This window comes from Neohortaea acidophila, assembly GCF_010093505.1.
Source record: "Neohortaea acidophila strain CBS 113389 unplaced genomic scaffold BDY17scaffold_2, whole genome shotgun sequence".
NCBI lineage: Eukaryota > Fungi > Ascomycota > Dothideomycetes > Mycosphaerellales > Teratosphaeriaceae > Neohortaea > Neohortaea acidophila.
In genome coordinates, this window is record NW_022985511.1 from 1,566,212 (window position 1) to 1,585,654 (window position 19,443).

General features: G+C 56.1%; 10 protein-coding genes across 10 annotated transcripts; 5 read left to right on the forward strand and 5 right to left on the reverse strand.

The window, feature by feature from the left end:
• Positions 1-63: 63 nt before the first annotated feature.
• BDY17DRAFT_291840 (uncharacterized protein) lies at positions 64-1,433 on the forward strand. Its single transcript, XM_033732725.1, has 3 exons — positions 64-851; positions 919-1,003; positions 1,090-1,433. Exons 1-3 carry the CDS (start codon positions 173-175, stop codon positions 1,235-1,237), a joined length of 912 nt encoding a protein of 303 aa, XP_033593216.1. The 5' UTR covers positions 64-172; the 3' UTR covers positions 1,238-1,433.
• Positions 1,434-5,366, reverse strand: BDY17DRAFT_291842 (muts domain V-domain-containing protein). The gene is made up of 3 exons (XM_033732726.1): positions 4,990-5,366; positions 4,727-4,927; positions 1,434-4,650 (listed from the first exon to the last, which is right to left on the reverse strand). Exons 1-3 carry the CDS (start codon positions 5,291-5,293, stop codon positions 1,553-1,555), a joined length of 3,603 nt encoding a protein of 1,200 aa, XP_033593217.1. The 5' UTR covers positions 5,294-5,366; the 3' UTR covers positions 1,434-1,552.
• A 140-nt stretch (positions 5,367-5,506) lies between these two features.
• Positions 5,507-7,151, forward strand: BDY17DRAFT_245979 (Mur ligase; the record flags this gene model as incomplete). The annotated part of the gene is made up of 2 exons (XM_033730680.1): positions 5,507-5,719; positions 5,775-7,151. The coding sequence occupies 2 exons, from the start codon at positions 5,507-5,509 to the stop codon at positions 7,149-7,151; spliced, it is 1,590 nt and encodes a 529-aa protein (XP_033593218.1).
• Positions 7,152-7,362: 211 nt separating this feature from the next.
• BDY17DRAFT_83456 (uncharacterized protein) lies at positions 7,363-8,431 on the reverse strand. Its single transcript, XM_033738749.1, has one exon. The coding sequence runs from the start codon at positions 8,201-8,203 to the stop codon at positions 7,574-7,576; it is 630 nt and encodes a 209-aa protein (XP_033593219.1). The 5' UTR covers positions 8,204-8,431; the 3' UTR covers positions 7,363-7,573.
• On the reverse strand, positions 8,432-10,543 carry BDY17DRAFT_245404 (NUC091 domain-containing protein; the record flags this gene model as incomplete). The annotated part of the gene is made up of 3 exons (XM_033730628.1): positions 8,432-8,848; positions 8,921-9,385; positions 9,683-10,543. The coding sequence occupies 3 exons, from the start codon at positions 10,541-10,543 to the stop codon at positions 8,432-8,434; spliced, it is 1,743 nt and encodes a 580-aa protein (XP_033593220.1).
• A 217-nt stretch (positions 10,544-10,760) lies between these two features.
• Positions 10,761-11,693, forward strand: BDY17DRAFT_245942 (uncharacterized protein; the record flags this gene model as incomplete). Its single annotated transcript, XM_033730676.1, has 1 exon — positions 10,761-11,693. One exon carries the CDS (start codon positions 10,761-10,763, stop codon positions 11,691-11,693), a length of 933 nt encoding a protein of 310 aa, XP_033593221.1.
• A 942-nt stretch (positions 11,694-12,635) lies between these two features.
• On the forward strand, positions 12,636-14,414 carry BDY17DRAFT_83591 (ubiquitin 3 binding protein But2 C-terminal domain-containing protein). Its single transcript, XM_033738750.1, has 8 exons — positions 12,636-12,733; positions 12,797-12,916; positions 12,974-13,095; positions 13,151-13,281; positions 13,341-13,436; positions 13,501-13,851; positions 13,908-14,091; positions 14,146-14,414. Exons 2-8 carry the CDS (start codon positions 12,846-12,848, stop codon positions 14,172-14,174), a joined length of 984 nt encoding a protein of 327 aa, XP_033593222.1. The 5' UTR covers positions 12,636-12,733; positions 12,797-12,845; the 3' UTR covers positions 14,175-14,414.
• A 35-nt stretch (positions 14,415-14,449) lies between these two features.
• On the reverse strand, positions 14,450-14,987 carry BDY17DRAFT_321430 (uncharacterized protein; the record flags this gene model as incomplete). The annotated part of the gene is made up of 5 exons (XM_033736622.1): positions 14,450-14,506; positions 14,560-14,583; positions 14,642-14,724; positions 14,793-14,850; positions 14,907-14,987. The coding sequence occupies 5 exons, from the start codon at positions 14,985-14,987 to the stop codon at positions 14,450-14,452; spliced, it is 303 nt and encodes a 100-aa protein (XP_033593223.1).
• Positions 14,988-15,178: 191 nt separating this feature from the next.
• BDY17DRAFT_291855 (acyl-CoA N-acyltransferase) lies at positions 15,179-16,135 on the forward strand. Its single transcript, XM_033732727.1, has one exon. The coding sequence runs from the start codon at positions 15,221-15,223 to the stop codon at positions 15,932-15,934; it is 714 nt and encodes a 237-aa protein (XP_033593224.1). The 5' UTR covers positions 15,179-15,220; the 3' UTR covers positions 15,935-16,135.
• Positions 16,136-16,225: 90 nt separating this feature from the next.
• Positions 16,226-19,220, reverse strand: BDY17DRAFT_321432 (uncharacterized protein; the record flags this gene model as incomplete). Its single annotated transcript, XM_033736623.1, has 2 exons — positions 16,226-17,066; positions 17,914-19,220. The coding sequence occupies 2 exons, from the start codon at positions 19,218-19,220 to the stop codon at positions 16,226-16,228; spliced, it is 2,148 nt and encodes a 715-aa protein (XP_033593225.1).
• Between the last annotated feature and the right edge of the window lie 223 nt (positions 19,221-19,443).

Genomic DNA, 19,443 nt, shown 5'->3' on the forward strand with positions numbered 1-19,443 from the left:
CAGATAGAAGGCACATGAATCTCACAAAGTTCCAGGTTTTCGCCAAGCCATGACGTTGACTGCTACTCTTTCCTCAACACGCGTTCATCGAATAAACACATGCAACTCGCCACTGAACACGCCGGAGTACTCGCATCTACACTCATCCCTCGTTGAATGTTGTATTTGCACAATGGCGGACAAGTACATTCTCAAAGTCACCGCCGGCCCCGACTACTCCGACCAAACGCCCATCCCCATTAACACCGCCGAGACCAGCCACATCTCATCCTCCCACCTCACCGCCAACCTCCAGATCCGCATCCAAAACTACCGTGGACTGCCCGCAGGCTCGCCACAGACATCCCCGTATTTCTCAAAGCACCCGCACGAGCACGATCTCTACTCCTTGGAATTCTCCTTCACCCCCAAAGAAGACATCAACGGCCACGATCTGGTGTTTGGCAACGACTTTGACCATCCGATCAGAGACAAGCTTCCCCCAGGATTTCAGCAGGCCTTCAATCTGGTGAAATGGTTCATTGATCCCGGGTTGTATGGAGATGTCCACGCCGATGAACCGTATCTGTACGGGCCTCTTCTTTCATCCATCAACACTTTCCGCATCGGCCCAAAAGACGACCAGGAGCAGGAACGGACGGAAGAGGTCCGGGCGAATGCCGCAGAGGGTGACTCCGTGGAAGAGGGTGGAGATGGTGATGGCCTGCACGTGAGGGAGGAGCTGGGCATTCCGGCAGACGCCGCGGCGCGAAAGAAGCACTTCCTTACCGAAGCCCATCAGAAGGCTTTTACTTTTGAAAAGGGGCGAGAGTATCGGAACGACTTCTTCAACCCATATCTGGACTTCAATGGTGAGCTGAAGATCGCTTGGCCTTGACAGACAACAATCAGCATGCTAATTCAACAATCTCGCGACAGAATTCTCCCTTAAGCTACCCGGCTGGGGAATGATACCCGGCATCACTTTGCCCATCATCAACTATTGGGACGGCCAGCCGTTACGGTGAGTACATACAGTCCATCCAGCCACTTTCTAACCCTGCTCCGAATCGTCTCCCTCCAAAGCATCTCTAATGCGCTGACTCAAAGCTCGCACTCGCTCAGATATGTGCTCAAAAACCGGGCGACCAACGACCCGCTCTTCGTCATCGTCTTTACTCTGCTGCCAGCGGACGGCAAAGAAGATGGCGAGGGCGAGCAGCACGCTTCGGCTAATGACAACGACGATGTGGATTGATCCCTCACCTAACATATCCTGAGACATTCATCACTCCAGAGGACGCTTCCAGTGCTCACCCTCGCTCGCAAAGGGGGGCCGACTATCTCCCGCACATGTAACCTTCGAAGAAGTAAACTGCGAGATGAACACCCCAATCCTACACCGAGGCCGCCCTGGTCGGATGTCAAGCGGAGGCAGCAGACAAAACCTATGCTATAGAGAGACGAATTCTATGATCGGCGCATTCCGCAGGGCCATCTTCCACGTTTTGTTGTACATGTGAGGGAGAAATCCCACCTAGCAAGTCACACTCGGCGAATGAGGACCATGCCTCTACAACGCAGCAATAGCCTTCCTCAACACATCAAGGCTGCCCTCAGTAATGCGACTGCCACCATCCTCATCATTGCTGTCACCATCCTTCAAGATCCAGCTCACATCACTCAGCAAGCCCAGCGGCATCCAGCAGCTCTCCTTGGCCTTTTCCAGGCTCTCGTGAATGCGTCCGGTATGCTCCCACGTTTGCGCCGCTTGTTCCGCACGGTCAATGACCTTGTCCGGAATGCCGCACATGGCCGCGCAGTGCATGCCGTAGCTGCCCTCCGCCACTCCCTCCTCTAGTCTGTACAGAAAGGTGACATCGCGGATGTCGTGCTCGACTTTGACGGCCATGCGCTTGGCTGTAATCTCCGCGTGGTGCTGGAACTCGGCCGCCAGAGAGTGGTAGTGCGTGGCGAAGTAGCCCAACGCACCGACGTGAGTGGCGACGTGGTGGAGCACGGCCTGCGCGACGGCGACCCCGTCGTAGCTGCTTGTGCCACGTCCGAGCTCGTCGAGGATGACGAGAGAGCGCGGCGTAGCTTCCGCCAGGATCTTCTTCGTCTCCGCCAACTCCACCATGAACGTGCTCTGGCCGGCGAAAATGTTGTCTTGAGCCCCAAGGCGTGACATGATTCGATCTACCGGTGTCATGCGCGCTGACTCGCACGGCACATAGCAACCAACCTGGGCGAGGATGACGGCGACACAGGTCATTCGCAGGATGGTAGACTTGCCTGCAGCGTTGGCGCCGGTCAGCAGAGTCATGCGAGGCTGGGAGCCGCCGAGCTCGATGGTATTTGGGATGAAGTTCGTCGTGGTCTCGAGGCAGGGATGGCGCAACGTATCGAATTCCAGCACACTACGAGCCCCTTCCTCCACAACGAATTGTGGCCTGCATGACGGGGAGCCGAGTGAGGTAGACGCCTTGGCCAGCGAGATCAGACAGTCGAGTTGAGCAACAATCTTGACGGCAGCAAGCCAAGTCTTGTACTCTTCGTCAAAGCGAGCAAAGAATCGGCCGGCCATCGCCTTTGTCACCTGCGAGTGAGTCTCCTGCGCTTCTTTGAGATCCCGCACCAATCTCTCGAGCTCGGGAGAATACCATCGCTTGCATTGCTTGGTAGCAGACATCTGCTTCCAGTTCGACGGGATCGTCCCTCGCACTTTGATGGGCACCTCGAGTTGGTAGATCTCCTTTCCGTTGTCGGTATATTTGATGGCGCTGGAACCGAGGTCTTTGCGATATGTATTGAGCAGCTTCTGCAGAGCTTTCTCCACGTTGTCGATAGTCTCCTGGCTGTCGTCAAAGTCCTCTTCAACGCCCGGTTGTGGTACGAACAGACCATCGTTCCTAGCCTGCTTACGGTCGAACGCATCCTTCCAGTGCTGCAATGCACCCGCCAGGTCTGGCATGGACGCAATGAGTTGGCCAAGCAAGCCCTCGCCGCTACCGAACGATCCGAGCATGGACATTGTATACTCAATCTGCTCGAAACCTTCGAGGACCCGTACGAAGTCTTGCGCCTTGCATCGACCGGCATGGATCCGCGAGATCAGCCGTTCGAGATCTGGTAGCCGCGACAGTGAAGCGGTAAAGCGTTCCATCACAGTGCCATCCGCATTGAGCGCATCAACGGCGTCAAAACGTTCGTTGATCTTGTTTGCGTTGGCCAGTGGATGGCACACCCACTGTCTAAGCATACGCTTGCCGAAGGGCGTAACGCAACGATTGAGCATGCTGAATAGAGTGCCTTCCGCGCTCCCATCGAATGTGTTTGCGAAGATTTCGAGGTTGATCAGGCTTTGTCCGTCCAACACCAGGCTGGACGCTTTGCGGATGGGGTCGTACCACGTAAAGTTGCCGCAGGTGATGAGGTCGCGCTCGATCTTCAGCATGCTGAGATACCAAACGAGCGCACCCAGGGCAGAGAAGCAGAGCTCCTTGCCTTTTGCGTCTCGAAGAGCGGCGGGCCACGTGTCGACGGAATCCTCGACAGACTTGTCAAAGTACGCCTCACCGTCAATCTTCATTCGAGTCTTGTCCGCGGTCAGGAACTCCTTGTCCGGCTTCAAGTAGTTCCAAATCGTGGTGGGAGGGGTGTTGCTCTTCAGGATTCGGAGCGCTTTGGCCGAGATCAGTCCTTTCTCAATCACCAACTCTCCAGGTCGAGTCTGGGCGACGAATGTCTCGAAACGAGTCATGTCTGCATCGTCGACGAACTCTGCAAGGTAGAATTGAGCAGTCGCGGTGTCGACGAAGACAATGCCAAATGCAGGCCTGCCATCAACCTCTGATTCCTTGATGGCGGCGCAATAGGTGGCCATGTCGTCCTGGAGCATGCCACCGTCGACTAGCGTCCCGGCAGTGAGCACAGAAGCCAACTCTCGTCTGATGACTTTCTCTTCCTTCTTTTTGGAGGAACTGTCTCCACGCTCCCGCATGTCTTTGCCCAGCGCAGTCTCCATTTGGTCCACACGAGCAATCTTGTAGCCCTTCGCGACAAACTGGTTTGCCCAATGGTCCAGACTGGCTTCTGGTACGCCCACCATTCGCATGTTGACTCGATCGGTGAGCTTCAGATCGAACAGCTGGTGGCCGATGGTCGCATCATTTTCATAGAGCTCGTAGAATTTCCCCTTCTTGAAGAAGACAATGGTGTCCCAGAAGTTCTTCTTGATCTCCCAGTACTGCTGCTCAAATGGTGAGAGCTTGTTGAAGTCGTGGGGTGGTACATATACTGTGCGTGGATCGTAATCTGGATGGTCTGGCGGATGGCGATCGGCGTCGAGAATTTTCGCCAGCCATGGACGACGCAGCTCCACGTCGATGGTGTGTGCTTTCTGCTTCTTCGCAGGTCCGGAGGGCTCGGCCTTTTTCATGGGTGGTTTGCGAGGCTCTGTGGAAGGTGGAGCATCAGGATCGAATTTCCATTGCTGCGCAGTGGATGTCGAAGGTATCTCATCGTAGTTTTCCAGCGGCGGGGATGGCGATGGTGCTGGCTTCGCCGATGGTTTCCGAGACGATGTCACTGATGTCGACGACCGCTTCTTGCTCTTTACAGGCTTCTCGTCATCGTCCAGATCGTCTGCCACGACAAAGTCTTCCATGTCTGGTCATTGCGATCAGCATTGAAATCCATTCTAGCTACCAAGAGACTTGAGTTTCTTTAAGAGAGTGAAGCTTACCATCGTCACTTTCAGCCTGGGCGGCAGCATCGCCGCCAAAGTCGTCATCCGAATCGTCGTCTACACTTATACGCCTTCGCTTCGCCGCCCGACGATTGCCGGACAGTGGTTTGAAGACCTCGTCTTCATCCTCTTCAGCATCGGACTCGGCGTAGTTGACTTGCTTTTTGCCTCTTCGGGACGGACTGGAATACAACGTGCCTGGCGTCTCTATCAGTCGGTTAGTCCGTGTCTGCGTATGAGGGACTTGATGCTTGTCGTACCATTCTCTTTATCGCGCCCAGCGTTCGCCGTGCTCAGGTGTGAGGCTCGAGAAGCAATGGGGCTTGACGATACAAGCTGGCTTGAGGGAACAGGCGTGATATCCTGCGTCTTGGACGCGTTGGTAGCCTCGGAGGCATCAGAGAGTCGCTTTGCGGGTGTGACGGAACTCGGAGTAGAGCCGGTCGTCTTGCGAAAGAAGCCAGCAATGCTCTGCTGCTTCGTCGCGCTCTTTTGGCTGCTGAAGCTGGGCGTCTTCTTCGGCTTTTGCGTGCCCATTTCGTTCCCTTCTATTCCTCGTGCCATCTCGAGTGCATGCGCTTACACAGTCCGCGCGATAGTTCCGAGTAGTCAAGTATACATGTAGGAGGACAAGCCGAGACGGGATGAAGTGTCGATGGGGAAACGCGAACTTTAGGCGGGGACGCGACTTTGGGATTACGTCAGCCGCGTTCGCGAATCAATTTGATTAAGCTTCAACATCGTCCGTGTCTTTTCGTGATATGCGCATGGCTATTCATGGCCAGCAGAACGTACGCTCGACAGGTTGTCGGATGCGTTAGACAGTACGCCACCCACAATGGCCGTCGCGACTACAACGCCGCGGTGGCGGCTCTCAATACCCTTCAAAGCAACTTCTCCGCCGTCGAAGCCATTCGAAAGGCCGGACCGGGTTGGAACAAGCGTGCGATTCCAGAGATGATAGAATGGGTGCACCGGATAGGTTATGAGGTGTGCGTTGTCCGTTCCACCACGTCGTTGCGCGTAGGCTGACACATTTTCTGAGCCATCGGATTTCGATCAGCTGAATCCCGTTCATATTGCCGGCACCAAGGGCAAGGGTTCCACATCCACTTTCATCTCGTCCATCCTGGCTCAATATCTCCCGACCAGGCGCAGCATTCCTGCCGAGCGACTGCCGTCAACCGTCGGCCTGTACACTTCACCCCATCTTCGCTTCGTCAGAGAGCGCATTCAGATCGATGCCCGGCCCATCTCCGAAACAGCCTTCGCCAGATGCTTCTGGGAGGTTTGGGATCGGCTCGAGTCTTCCGCTCCTCCTTCAACCGACATCGAGCAGAGGAACGTGGGTGGGAAGCCCGTGTACTTTCACTATCTTACTCTAATGGCTCTTCATTGCTTTCTCCAGGAGAGCATCGGAACGGCCGTTGTCGAGTGCGGCATCGGGGGCGAATATGACACGACAAATATTCTCGTCCGGCCCAGTGTGACGGGCATCACGAGTTTGGGCTTGGACCATGAGGCATTGCTTGGTGATACAATCGAAAGCATTGCATGGCACAAAGCTGGAATCTTCAAGTCGACTGTGCCCGCATTTTCGGTGCCGCAAGTTCCCAGCGCAGAAGAGGTCTTGCGTGAGCGAGCGCGGGAGAGAGAGACGACATTGCATTTCGTCACGGTCCACGCTGCCCTGCAAGGCAAGAATGTCAAGCTGGGCTTACAAGGCGAATTCCAAAAGATGAATGCATCGCTTGCCATCGCCGTCTCTTGCCAGCACTTGCAACGCCTGGGATTCAGCGGTATACCCCACCCTCTGGACTCGGACTCTGCACTTCCCCCTGAGTTCATGCGAGGCCTTGAGAGTGCGCGGCTAGGCGGCAGATGTGAAGTACGCCATGACTCCGTTCAACCTGATCTCACGTGGTACATCGATGGAGGCCACACCCTGGCGAGTATTCAAGTCGCCGGCGAGTGGTTTGCCACCGCTAGTGATGAAGCAGCGGATACCAAAACGCCCAGAATATTGATATTCAATCAACAGACAAGAGATGCTGCCAGCCTTGCGAGGAAGCTGTACGAAACCTTGTCATCGGCGCTCCAGGATTCGAGGCCGTTTGAGCATGCAATCTTCTGTCCGAATGTCACCTACACAACTGCGGGATACAAGGCCGATCTCGTCAGCATGAACACTAACAATCACGACATCGCCTCCTTAAAAGTCCAAAAAGCGCTAGCTGCAACGTGGGATGCAATCAACCCTCAGGCTACGGTGCACGTCGTCGCCAGTATTGAGGACGCGGTTGCAAAGGCAAGAGAGGTCTGCGAGGGCAGGACGGCGTCGGTCCTTACCACGGGAAGTTTGCATCTTGTGGGTGGCCTAATTGACGTGCTGGAGAGTGAAACGGAAGGCGGGGAGCGGTGAAGGAAAGGACAATGCCAAAGCAATCATGTCACTGGCTGATTGATTGACCGTACTGCTACGAGGCGGTCGTGAAGAATTCAGTCGACTGCTTGGGATGTCTACATTGCGAGTTGCTGCCGTCTAGCGTGATCGTTGTTCTGCTTAACTCTAAGGAAACCTGCGAACAACAAGTCTCGCTGGTAACGAGGGTCATATTTGAATCACTACGTGGACCTTCGACATTACGCAAGCTGCAGTTCGCTTAGTCTGCTCTCGTACTACCGGAAAATCGCTCTGTTGACGATGCGTCCGTGTGTTGTCCGCCTCCAGAACCGAAGGCCCCTGTTTGACGTGCAAAATCCTATCCGTCATGTATCACTTCCTCGTCGCGCCATCGTTTATTTCACTGTGCATGGGAACAGCATGTCCGGAGTGTCGCCCGCTCAACCAACCCTAGGGCTCGCTGGCAGACTCCCGCGTTCTCCCTGCACCGGTAGCCGCGTGCCCTGGTTCCAGGTCATGATCATCGTGAGCCCATGTGGTGACTGGCTCATAGTCATAGCATCTATTGCGAATAGGACATCACCGAAGGTGACTCCACATCTCGTATAGACGGTCGATTCGATATGGACCCATCCCTTGTTGTAGAACACCACTGTAAGGCCCACAGCCTGGCAGCGAGGCACAGTGATGAAATCTTCGGGGCCATAGTTCGAAGATTCGATGCGACGGCTTTTCGTCAGCGAAATCTGAAGTCCTTTCTTTTCGATGCCGGTTACACTATTTCCGCTGTTGTCGAAGGTGTAGTGATCTTCACCATCGATGATGCGAGGCGACAAGCCGAGATCTTCTTGATAGACAGGGGGGACGACGGCGCATAACGGGAGTTCTTGAGCTTCAATCTTGGAAGGTTTGGCGCATTTGGCGAGATTCATGCGTTCAGACTTCCTGTTGATGAGGTCTCGCCACATCTTCGCCACGAGTTGGACTTTGACGATGTCGTACGGGGAGAGCTGGAGGATGATGAGTTCCACCAGCTCGGGGCTCTCGAACAGTTGATGGCTCTGCTCCATCGTGCTGATAGGTCGTTGAGGCGAAGGTGATTGGTGTGTGTTCTTGGGTTCGAAAGAAAGTGGGCGGGAAGAATTCGAGATTGGGGAGAATTTGCGCGCGCGACGCGTGATGCGAAGGTGAGGTGATGTCACGAATGTCAATTGGGAAGGCGCGGGTGAGGAAGTTGCGACTGACTTCTCGGCCAGTCCGCGACACGAATTCACTGCGCGCGATCAGAAAGTCTGCATTCACTTCTCGGTCTTGTTGATCGCGACACCGCCAGCCTCATCGCCAGAGCTCGTATCTGCCTCCTCCTCATCTTCCGAGTCCTCTTGCCCATCCTCCGCATCGAAGCCCTCAAAGTCCTCGTCATCCCCCGACTCCCCATCCTCGCCGTCATCCTGCTTCTCATCCTCGTCACCGCCTCCGACGTCTGCCAGCTCCCTCTTCCGCTTCTTGTGCGTGAAGCCCAGCATTTCATCCCTGCCCTCCGCTCCATCGCTTTTGGCGACGACCTCTGTCGTTGGGGGCGGCACAAACCATGGGATCTTCCCCCTGAGAAAGTCGTTCAGGACCATCTTTGCCACTCCATCCATGTCTGCCTCGCCTCCCTTCAACAATCTTCCGCCCTTCTTCGCCAATGCTTCCAGGAACCGGATGGCTTCCTGTGTCTTCTGCTTGTCGGAGCTGGGCTTCCCCACGATGTTGTCTTCTGGCGCACTCTCGGAAGGAGCGACAGCATCGGCACCCCAGCCTTTGACATCGTACGTCCTCTCCAGATGATGCCGACGGCACTTCTCCAGCACAGCAGGCACGTATTGCGCCGGGTTCTCCACATTTTCCACCCTCACAACGCCACGCAATAAGATGTCCTCGGCCGAGTCGGTCATACTCGGTGGCACGATGCCCGGACAGTCGATCAGGTAGATTCGCTTCATCAGAGTGATGTACTGCCAGACCTTGGTCTCGCCAGGTATGGGTGCGGTGGTGCATACTTTCTTTTTGCGCAAAGTGTTGATGATGGAAGATTTGCCGGTGTTCGGGTAGCCAATGAAGCCGACGGAGATTTGCTTTCGCGAGGAGTGAAGGGAAGAGAATTGTCGTAAGAGGGAAATGAGGGTGCCTTTGCCGAAGCTGTTGGTGAGACTGGCGTGGAAAGCGAGCGTGGGGTAGTCTCGCGAGAGGAGTTTGACCCATTTGGCCTGATACATCGTCAGCTCTGTACCAATGTCATTGCAAACAGTAAAACATCGGCCGGTATGTGTGTCCCATTACTAAGCTCTCCTTCATGGGAAGAAAGTCAGGATTGCTACTCAAACGAGACACATTCATTCTCTAGCGACCATGCCAAGACGGCAGAGGGTCTATGTGAGAAGAAGCGTTGATTTGCCAGAGCTGTAACAGGTTTACGTCCATTGAGGGGTGAACGAAATCTTGACTTAGCGCTGGCGGGCCGAACTGACCAGCTGACGTGCGAACAAGGAAATGGATGTACGTACCGCCACGGATGTAGGCACCAGGTCACATTTGTTCAACAGGAACAACAAGTGCTTGTGTGGTGCCTCCTCTTTGATGTATTTCTCCACACTCCGGCATCGGGTGCCCAGGGGATCCCGAGCATCGAGAACGTGAATGACGACGTCGGAGCTGTCGATAACCTTGTAAAGTTCGTTCCAGATTCGCTTCGACTGGCCTTTGGAGAAGATGGGCTCTCTTGCTGTCGCAAGCTCTCCGCTTTCTGGGATGTAGTGAGAGGCCGCGTCCGCTTGGAGTTCCCCAGGCCCTGCGTTGGCGGAGCCGGCCTGGTTCACCTTATCTTGGTAGCTGCCGTGCTCGAGTATTGTTGCACTGGCCATGTCCTCCAGAGTCCCCACATTCAGTCGAACTCTCTTCCTCTGCGCCTTTGGACCAAAAGTGTCGCCAAACTTTTCGCCTTCGATTCTGATCTTTGCCTGATGCTGCAACAGCCCGTCTTTCCTCTCCTTGTCCTTGTTGTCTCGAATAAGTGACATGGGGAGTTTGTTCTGCTTGAGCAGATAGCTGTACGGATCCTTCGCCCTCTCTTCCACTGCGGTGCGAAAGGCGGAGAGCGCATCCTGGCCGATCACTCGAGTGTTGGTAAACCAGTTCCGATGCGGTTCAATTCGAGCTTTCGGCGTCTCAGTCTTCTGGAATGGCGCTGCTTGCGTGATGTCTCCACGCGCGTTTCGCGTAGGAGCGCCCTGCTTGAACATGTTGAGCGTCTTGACTCGCTTTGCGCTGCGGTAGAAGTTCTCGCCCTTGGTGCGGACGTTGCCCATTCGGTCGCTGCCATCCGACTGCCGCGACCGCCGGGCGGCCTCTTTCTTTCCCGTACCCATGTTGACAGGTCTGGTGGAAGATCGGAGGTGGAAATATTTGCTCGGGATAGCAGACGAGTCGAACAGAAATTGTCCCCGCGAAGTTTATGAAAATGGCCGGGGAGATCTGCCAAGAGACTTTCCTTGGTGCACGGACCACACACTCCCGAGCTCCGCAAGCCAGGCCTTTCTGATCTTCCTGCAACAAGAGAGATTCCTCCCTTGTCTACCGCCCACAATGCCTCCTCGACCAATCCTATCAACTGCCCTCCGCCGTTGGCAATGTCCACAATGCACGGCGCGGGGGTTCGCATCATCTGGCCCCCTGTCGGCCTTTGGTCCCGAACACCCTCGCTACATCGAAGTTCCTGAACCTCCTCAACAGACCGCACCATACCGCCCATTCATCAAAGGCCGCCTGCCTGTTCCGCGCGAAGTCTTGAGGGGAAAGGATTGGCGGCATCCCGACGCAGCCTCGCTTGACAAAACGACTCCTCTACCGCAAAAGAAGCGAGCAGCACAGCCGGGCAGCCGCGAAGAGTGGAAGCAGAAGATGAGCGAGGTCCGCCGTCGCAACTTACGCGAGGGCTTACAGGCCCTACGATCGCGCAGGGTTCGAAGAGAAAATAGAGATGATGAGCGCCAACAGCGCAACGACATGGAGCGCGCCGAGCTCCGCGCTCGTCCGGAGCGGGAGGACGAGCGACTCACTGCCGCCAGCCACGGGCTGGATCTCGAAAAACTACTCCACGGCCCACTCGAAGACCCGACAAGAGAAGCACGTCTGGCTCACAAGGCCAGGAACCTCGAAATGCACGACAGCGCCAAGCGCGCCGAGCGGCTCGACCACCTCCACACCCTCTACATGAACGCGCGCACCTTCATCGTCACGCCGGAGCAGTTGAACGAGGCGATTGAAGAGGAGTTTAACAAAGACTTTAGTCAGGCAATGGGTGGATATGTTGGACAGCAAGATAGCGAGGCAACGAGCATGTGGGCTCATGGCCCACCGATGACCGTCCAGGAAATGCTCAACCGCGCCTCTCGACAGGGCACAGCTACGGGCTCGAGCAGGAGCCGAATGAGTCTCACTGCGGAGGTGAACCGGGAGAGGATCAGGAAGATTGCGGAGAAATTGACGGGAGGGAAAATGGAGGATGTGGTCAAGTAGGAGCATGTTTGCTCCGACTGCGTATGGGTGACGTCTTGCTCACCTGCTGCAATATGGCTAGAGCGGCGGCTGAGCAACGGCCTCAGCAGCAACGTGGACGATCGACTCGCCGCTGTTTGTAAAAGCTAGCGAGTCGTGTCGATCCGCATTCGGACAGACTCCCATCCAAAGATGCCTCAACCCCGACAGGACTTTTCCGTCGCACACAAATGTTTACTCTCCAACGAACGTCATCCAAGCACCCCCATACGCCCAGGACGTGCTGCATCAGTGGTCCACGTCGCCGGTTCATTCTCCAACATCGGCATTGCCGGCACGCAAGCTCGATGTAGTCTACTCTTTCAGGAAGCACAAAGGTGGGAGAAGCTGCTCGGAAGGTGCTACGAATATATTGACAAACCTTCGGGCCCACGCACTTCTATACGCAGCTAGCTCTTCCACTCGCTTGGAACGGAACATGCAGTACAGTACTCCCAGCAGACCACGCGCCCGTTTTGTGCACAGTTGAGGGGTTTATGACGCTGCTGCCGGGTGAATCACGTTGTGGCAACGCGTGGAGATGCTCGCGGGGAAGCGCGAGCGGTAAGTTCAATAGCTCCCTCCTCCTGCCCACACACCACTTGCCTCAACCGACGCACTACATACATGTTCTTGCATTCCGATGCTCCATCCAACAGATCCGTTCCTGCCGGATCCACGCAGCCTGGACAACGTGCATGCACGGCAGGTGCGCAAGAAGGGTATGTAGATGCAATGACGTCCTCGGTTCCTCCGGAAGGCAGGATGGATGGCATGGCAAGCGGCAACGCAACTCGACTCTCTCCTCATCTCGGCCTTGGACCATGATCACGAGGCAAGTGGGATGAGCAGAGCTGTGATGGCAGTCGCGAAGGGGTTGTTGTTACGTTGCTTTATTAATCTCCTTCGTCCTTCTCTTCTTCCTCTCTCTCCTCAAAACATCACATCCAACCGCAAAGCACTCATCCACATACCATTTGCACTCTGCACAACTCGAATATCATCACATCCCCAACAGCAATGTGAGTCCATCCAGCCTTACCATCACCGTCACCGTCATCGTGAGCTGAGCACCCCGTCTACAGAACCCAACATCAACACAACACTCACCAACTCTTGCTCCACCAAGACAACATGAAGGCGACCGTTGCTCTTCTCGCCCTGGCAGTCGGCTCACAGGCTCTCGTGGCCCGTACAGAAAGCTGGTAAGACACCCTACCTTCCCTTTATCCCCCTCGCCTGAGCTCACCGTCATTCGACAGCTGCACCTCTATCACCGCCTATGGCGGACCTGGCGGCCTAGTTGGGCAACTCAGTGACGGTCAGAACCGCATCGGAGACCACAGCTTGCCCACCGGACAGTACTGCCTCGGTGCCGACGGAGGTGAGCGTCATTCTTGATCATTCTACTCACCGGCTGCCGGCTGACCGCAGCATAGGCTTCGTGGATGGCCAAGGCCGTGGCTGCATCTTCACCCCGCCCACTACCCAGTACCAATGCGACACTGGAGCGAATGCTACCACCGGCTTCTCGATCAGCTGCAACGGAACCATCTCGTACCATGGACAGGTGAGTAGAGACTGGGACGACAGCATACCCGGGCAACTACGTGCTGACGATGCGGCCAGGACACCTTCTGGGCCTGTCCCACCGGCCAAAACGGCGGCTACAACATCTACGAGGAGCCCATCAAGAACGAGCCTGGCTGTGTGGCCATCTGGCTGGTACGTTGGCCGAGCAAGCCCGCATTTCCAAGACTTGCTGACGGTCCTGCTCACCTCCTTCCAGGAAGCCGACAGCTGTCACGCTGAATGCCCGGCTCCCCCGCCAGCCACCACCCCAACACCAACACCTACACCGGCAGCATGCCCTGCTGAGCTGACCGGAAGCTGGCAATTCCCGCACCTCATCGTCACGGTCAACTCTGCCGAGCCCGACAAGGCCTATGGCACTCAGTTCAACGGCACGGCTTCGGGCACGATCTCAACGATCTTCAACTTCGACATCCCCGCTTCCTACGCCGGCAAAGAATGCTCGATTGAGTTCCTCTTCCCGACACAGGACCAGCTCGAGACGTCTGCCTACACGTACTCCCCAGGCATGTTCAACTTTGCCTTCCTCAAGGGTGCAGCTACTGAGGTCAGCCTTCCCCTTGGCAATGGGAGTTGATCACCCACTGACTGTCTTTTCTACAGGAGACTACCTCCGCCAATGCCCCCGAAGTCGTCTACAACTTCGGCAACTTCGAGCTCAAGCCAGGCACCGCGACGCATATCGGACAATGCCCGAACGGCTGTGCAGCTGGGGAGAAGATTGCCTTCTCGATGTCGGCAGTTGGAGCAGCGTCTCTGAACTACTTTCAGGACTACAACCCCTGCCGTGAGTGATCCTTGTCCCTGATGCACTCTTTGATCAATGCTAATTGTCTGGCAGCCATTGGCGCGTACGTCACTGCCCAGTGATTGTGACCATACAAGTCTGGGCCGGGCTTCCATGGCGAAGGAGGCATGCGGATGTGGAGGGTGAAGAGAGTGAAACGAAGCAAGCATGACATTCTCTTGATGCTGCGGCTTTTGAGCTTACTGTGATTGCTTTTATGATGCACGATAGTGTATGCAGACGGCAACTTGGTAGTATTGGAATGCGAGTTCCGGCCACGTGTCTGCTTCTGTTGCCATTTCGTTGCCATTCCGTCTGCGAGCGAAGTATCAAACCGTTGTGGTATGATGTGCCCACCTCACCGAGCAATCTGTTCCACATAACGTCTCATGCTGTCCAGCTGAGTCTTTCCCGTCTATCGATCGTGTCAAAAGCCGCCGACCACGCAATTTCTCCCAAACGACTTACTGCAACAAGATATCGGATATGATCCTGGTGAACACATCAACACTGCTCAGCTTGCCGAGCAACTCCTGGCGGGAGAACTTACCAGGTCCTTGAGATGCCGATTCCTCTCGAATTCCGTCCGGGCAAACTCTCGCATCTCCTGCCGAGTCGACGACGGCGGGATCTCTGTAGGATCATCGTCAATCTCCACCCTGTCGGAGTACTGGACACACGAAGGTCCGGAGAGGCCTTACTATGCACCTCTCGCATTATCTCCCTCCAGAATCCGAGGACTCGTTGCTTTTGCAGGAACTGTTGAAATACATTAGATCGTAATGTAGTTGATAACGATTACATGTAGGACGTACCTGTTCGAGGGTGAGAACTGGCCCTTTGTCTTTGAGTGACCTGGCCCGCGAGAAGGTGGCGTAGAGCCGTAGCGAGCGCATCATGCCATGGCTGCGCATGCGCATTGGCTCCGGACTGCGAGAGACTCTTTGATTCTTCCCTGCGATGTACTTTGCGTTGCGGAAAGTGTCGACGATGCGAGGAGATTGGAGTGGTAATGCAATTGTAGAAACCAAGACGAAGCCGAAAGCGAGAGCGAAGTTCTCCTTCGTTTCTTAGCGCGACCGACACATCAACAACTCAGTACTTCACGCCGCATTCTGTGGACGGAGGAATGCCAAAACGGAATACCGTCGAAGCAAACGGGGAGCACCATTCAACAACCACCGACGATGCGAGTCGGTCAAAGAAGTCCAAGGCCGCGAGCGACGCCTTGATCGATGCCGCGAATTCTCGACCAGCTCAAGAATTCCAAAGTCTCTATATCAAGAGCGAACGACTCATTTACTCCACTCGAGACGATACCAGACTCAACATCACATTCAAAGCATCCTCGCAGTTGACGAACGACGAGCTGGACGCCTGTTTGCATCTCATCGACACCACGAGCCGGCATGACTACGAAGCAAGCAGCTGGGGCTGGCATCCGAGACGCAAGAAGCGTGAGATGAAGGAAGCCGAGATGCGCTACCTCCTCGTCCACAATGCATCCGACGAAACTCAAGCAATCCAAGGCTTCCTCAGCTTCATGCTCACGCACGACTCCACCCCGAGTGTGCCGGTGGTCTATGTCTACGAGGTTCACCTGGCTGCGACATGGCGCGGCGTCGGGCTCGGGGCGCATCTGATGTCGATTGCCGAGAGTGTGGCGGCGGAGGTTGGCGTGGAGAAGATCATGTTGACATGCTTTTGCAGTAATGAGAAGGCTCGGGCATTTTATGAGGGTCGGGGGTATGCTGTTGATGCCTCGTCTCCTGAGGACCGCAGGACAAGGGGAAAGGTTGTCAAGGTTGATTATGTTATCATGAGTAAAGACGTGGTCAAATGATCTCAAATGAATGGAAGGGAACATGGTATGTGTATCGCGATCTGGATGGTTGGCATGCATGACACACTAGATGACAGGCCCGTGTGGATAGAGGTCTGTCGATTGCACAACAGTCTGCTTACCACTAGAATGAGCGAGGAGCCACCTCATTGGTGTGCAGATGGACAGGCGGTTTAGAGAGCAGTGACATTTCAATTCATCACACAAAAAGAACAGAGGGAGTATAGAGCTGCTGAAAAACACCACGACAAACAAAATGAAACGCATCCACATGTAAGACTCTCGCCTCCCCTAAGCACGCCCGCCTCCATCCAGGTAGGCCTTTGCCAGGGCTCCCAGCAGCGGCTTAGCAACCGGCTCGACCGTCTTCCAGTGCGTCTTCCCCTTCTCCATAATGTCCTTGGCTCCGCCGCCTCCTCTCTTCTCCCCACGATCCCTCTCTCGGTCCCTGCGACCGCTGCCATGATCTGCACTCCGCGCTCGGTCACTCTTCCGATGCCCCCGATCCCGGTCTCGGTCTCGATCACGATCACGCTCTCGTCGCTCTTTGTCCCTGCGGCGGTGGTCATCGCGTCCGTCGCTGCGATACCCGCGGTCTCGATCGTCTCTTGGAGACCGTCTTCGCCTCGGCTTGGCTTCACGATCACGATCACGGTCGCGCTCGCGATCGCCGTACTTGCTATCCCTCGGGCGGGCATCGTTGTCGCGCGCGTAGTCCCGAACCGTATCTTTGCGCGGCGGGAGCGCCTCCTTTTCCGGCGGATATCGATCGCTTTGGCTGCGTCGCGGCGGAGGAGGATCGTCGTAGTCGTCTCCCGCTGGCCGGCGGCGCGGCTTATACCCGTCATCGTACTTGTCTTTCTCGCGACTTACGGGCGCCCGTGGCGATTCGCGTCTCGGTCCAGAGCCCCGACCGGATCCACGGCCCGACGCGTCGTCGCGTGGAGACGGCTTTCGGCGCGCATCCTCCTCGGAGTCGTAGCCTCGGCGGGGTCGAGGACGGTCGGAGGAGCGATCACCGCCTGATCTCCGGTCGCGTGGAGGCGGTGCGCGACGTCGACCGTAGTCATCGTCCCCTCCGCTGACATCACGCGATCGAGGGGGTGCTCGGTCGGCCTTATCATCGGAAGTCCTGGAGCGCGGAGGAGAGTCGTCGATGTAGCTTGACGGCATCTTTGTCGACAAGGTGAGACCTTCTAAGGCCTGGCGAGCACAGGAAAGGGAGGCCTGAACGGGGCCTGAAACGAAAGGTGAGTGAGCATAGGCAATGATTAATTAAAGTAGCCGGCGGCCGTTGTGCAGGGTACGTCATTCGTCGGAAGTGAAGGGGCAGGGGTGGCCCGTGGGGAAAATGCCCGAAGCTAGCGAAGAAGAAGAAATCCCCCGAACGCCGCCTCGCATATTGCAACGTCGCTGCATGTTGTCATCACGCGTGAAAAGGGGGGAGACGTGTAGGAAGGGACCGTTGCCGCGCAAATGATGCCCAAAGCTGCGTCAAATTGCGTTCCTCTAGCTGCGGCTGCGCTGGCGACACCGGCCCACGTCACACTCCTCCACGCCCGTCGTCCGATTCGGCGTATGCCTGCCACTTCCGCGCACGAACTGGTCGCGGCGAGGCATATCCGGCCCGTGGCCTGCGCGCAGCCAAGGCACCCGTCGACAACGGGGAAGCGACACGTCTGATCGAGTGGAATGGTATGTGAGGGGCCACATGGTTCCGGTGTGGGATTGGGGAGCGAGCTCGCTGACGGCTGCGCCGTCCATGAAGAGCTTCTGTATCTTGCATGACTGCTCGATCGCCATATGTGTTTGATGGCAGTGATTGCGGCAGAGGCTTTGGTCGACTCCTGCTCCAGTCTGACGACGAGTCGGCGGTCGATGCACTGCTCAGCAGTGGGCTGGCCTGACTGCCAATTTCTCCATCCGACTCTGATGCTGGGTAAGCTGGGTATGATGGTTCTCGATCGCCGGTTTCGTACCAGTAGCGAGGGAAGAAGGGGGCTCCCGTGGTGTAGTCCTTTCGTGCCGTAGTGGCATGGCGATGCGGGTGGTAGCTCCGCACGCTCGGGGGCGAGAATGCTCGCACTGTCGTGCCCGCCGAGTCCGACAATGTCTGACGTACAATACTCTCGTTCCGCTGCTTGCCGGCTGCTCGCCCAGCCCGACGTGGCATGTGGCCCTTGACATCCTGCAGCCTTGCGATTTCACGGTGCAGCGTCTGGTTTTCGGCTTCGCTGCGTGAGATGATGAGCCGCTGATCGAAAATCAACGCGTCTTTCTCCTCACAAAGATCCTCCCAGTATTGGGTTTCGTCTTCACGTTGTGAGATTTCCTTCTTCAGCTCCTCGCACTTGAGCGCGTAGTCCTCATAGGGTGGCGTCCAGGCGGAGTACCCGGGCTGCGCAGTTGGACCGTGGTACCAGCCTTGTGAAGGATTTGGCACCGTTGCGAAATTGCTGATGAGGCCACCAGTCTGCATTCCATATCGTTGGGGAAGCATGTGATGCGGAAGTATCGTCACTTCTAATTCGCTGATTTGGCAGGACTGACGTTTCTGGTTTTGCCACGAAAGAAGTCGATCCTGCTCTGCGAAGCTGATCCATCGGGCTTGGTCAGCGATCTGTGTTTCGGCGGTCTCCAAGCGCGCTTGAGCAGTCCTGAGTTGCTCAGCTAGGCGCACGATTTCGCTGTCTCTGAAACCCATGCTGCCCGCTGATCTGGCTGGAGAAGGGAAGAGCGGAGGGGAAATCTCAGCTGGCATTTCCGATGTATTGTTTGTCGGGCCTGTCTCCGAAGGCTGCTCCAGGAAAGGCCGTTGTCCATTTGGCGCCACGAGAGATGGGGATTGCTCAGTGCTCGCAGTGCCCGTACTGGACGTTGCTGTCGGTTCCTGGCGAGGGCTCGTGCACTCATTATCATTCATGCTGGCGGGAGGAGTGAAGCGATTCGGATCCAGTGCATCGAACCTGTCCTCCAGCTCGGAGACACTGGCCTGAAGCTGGAAGATTTGGCGCGCGATGACGTCCAACGGAGCAGACGCGGGCTTCGAGCGGTCTGCCGCTGTATGCGAATGCTCAGCGGTGTTATTGCAGACTTGAGGAAGGTCATAGAGGGGGCCAAGAGGGCTCGATTTAGCTGCCATCACGGGCAATGGAGCGTCCACCTTCTCCGGCTGAGAGGCGAAAGGATCTAAAAACCGAGGCACATCTGAATAGCGTCGACGTGTCATGTCCGCGAGATGCTGTTGCAGAGCGTGGAGCTCGATTTTGAAGAGTTTCTCATCCATGTCTGCTGGTCGAGTGACAAGGCTCGGGGAGCTTTATGGCCGTTGGGTGGGATGAACTAGGACTCCTGTGTAGAGATAGTGGTCTGAACTGCGAGTGAAGAGTGGGCGTTCTGATGTACACTGTCCTTGGTGCATGCTTCACAGTGTCCGGGGAGCAAACATGTGTGGAGCGATGCGGTGTGGGTGCACAAGCAGGGTGGGAAGGAAGATGAGGCTGTGAGTG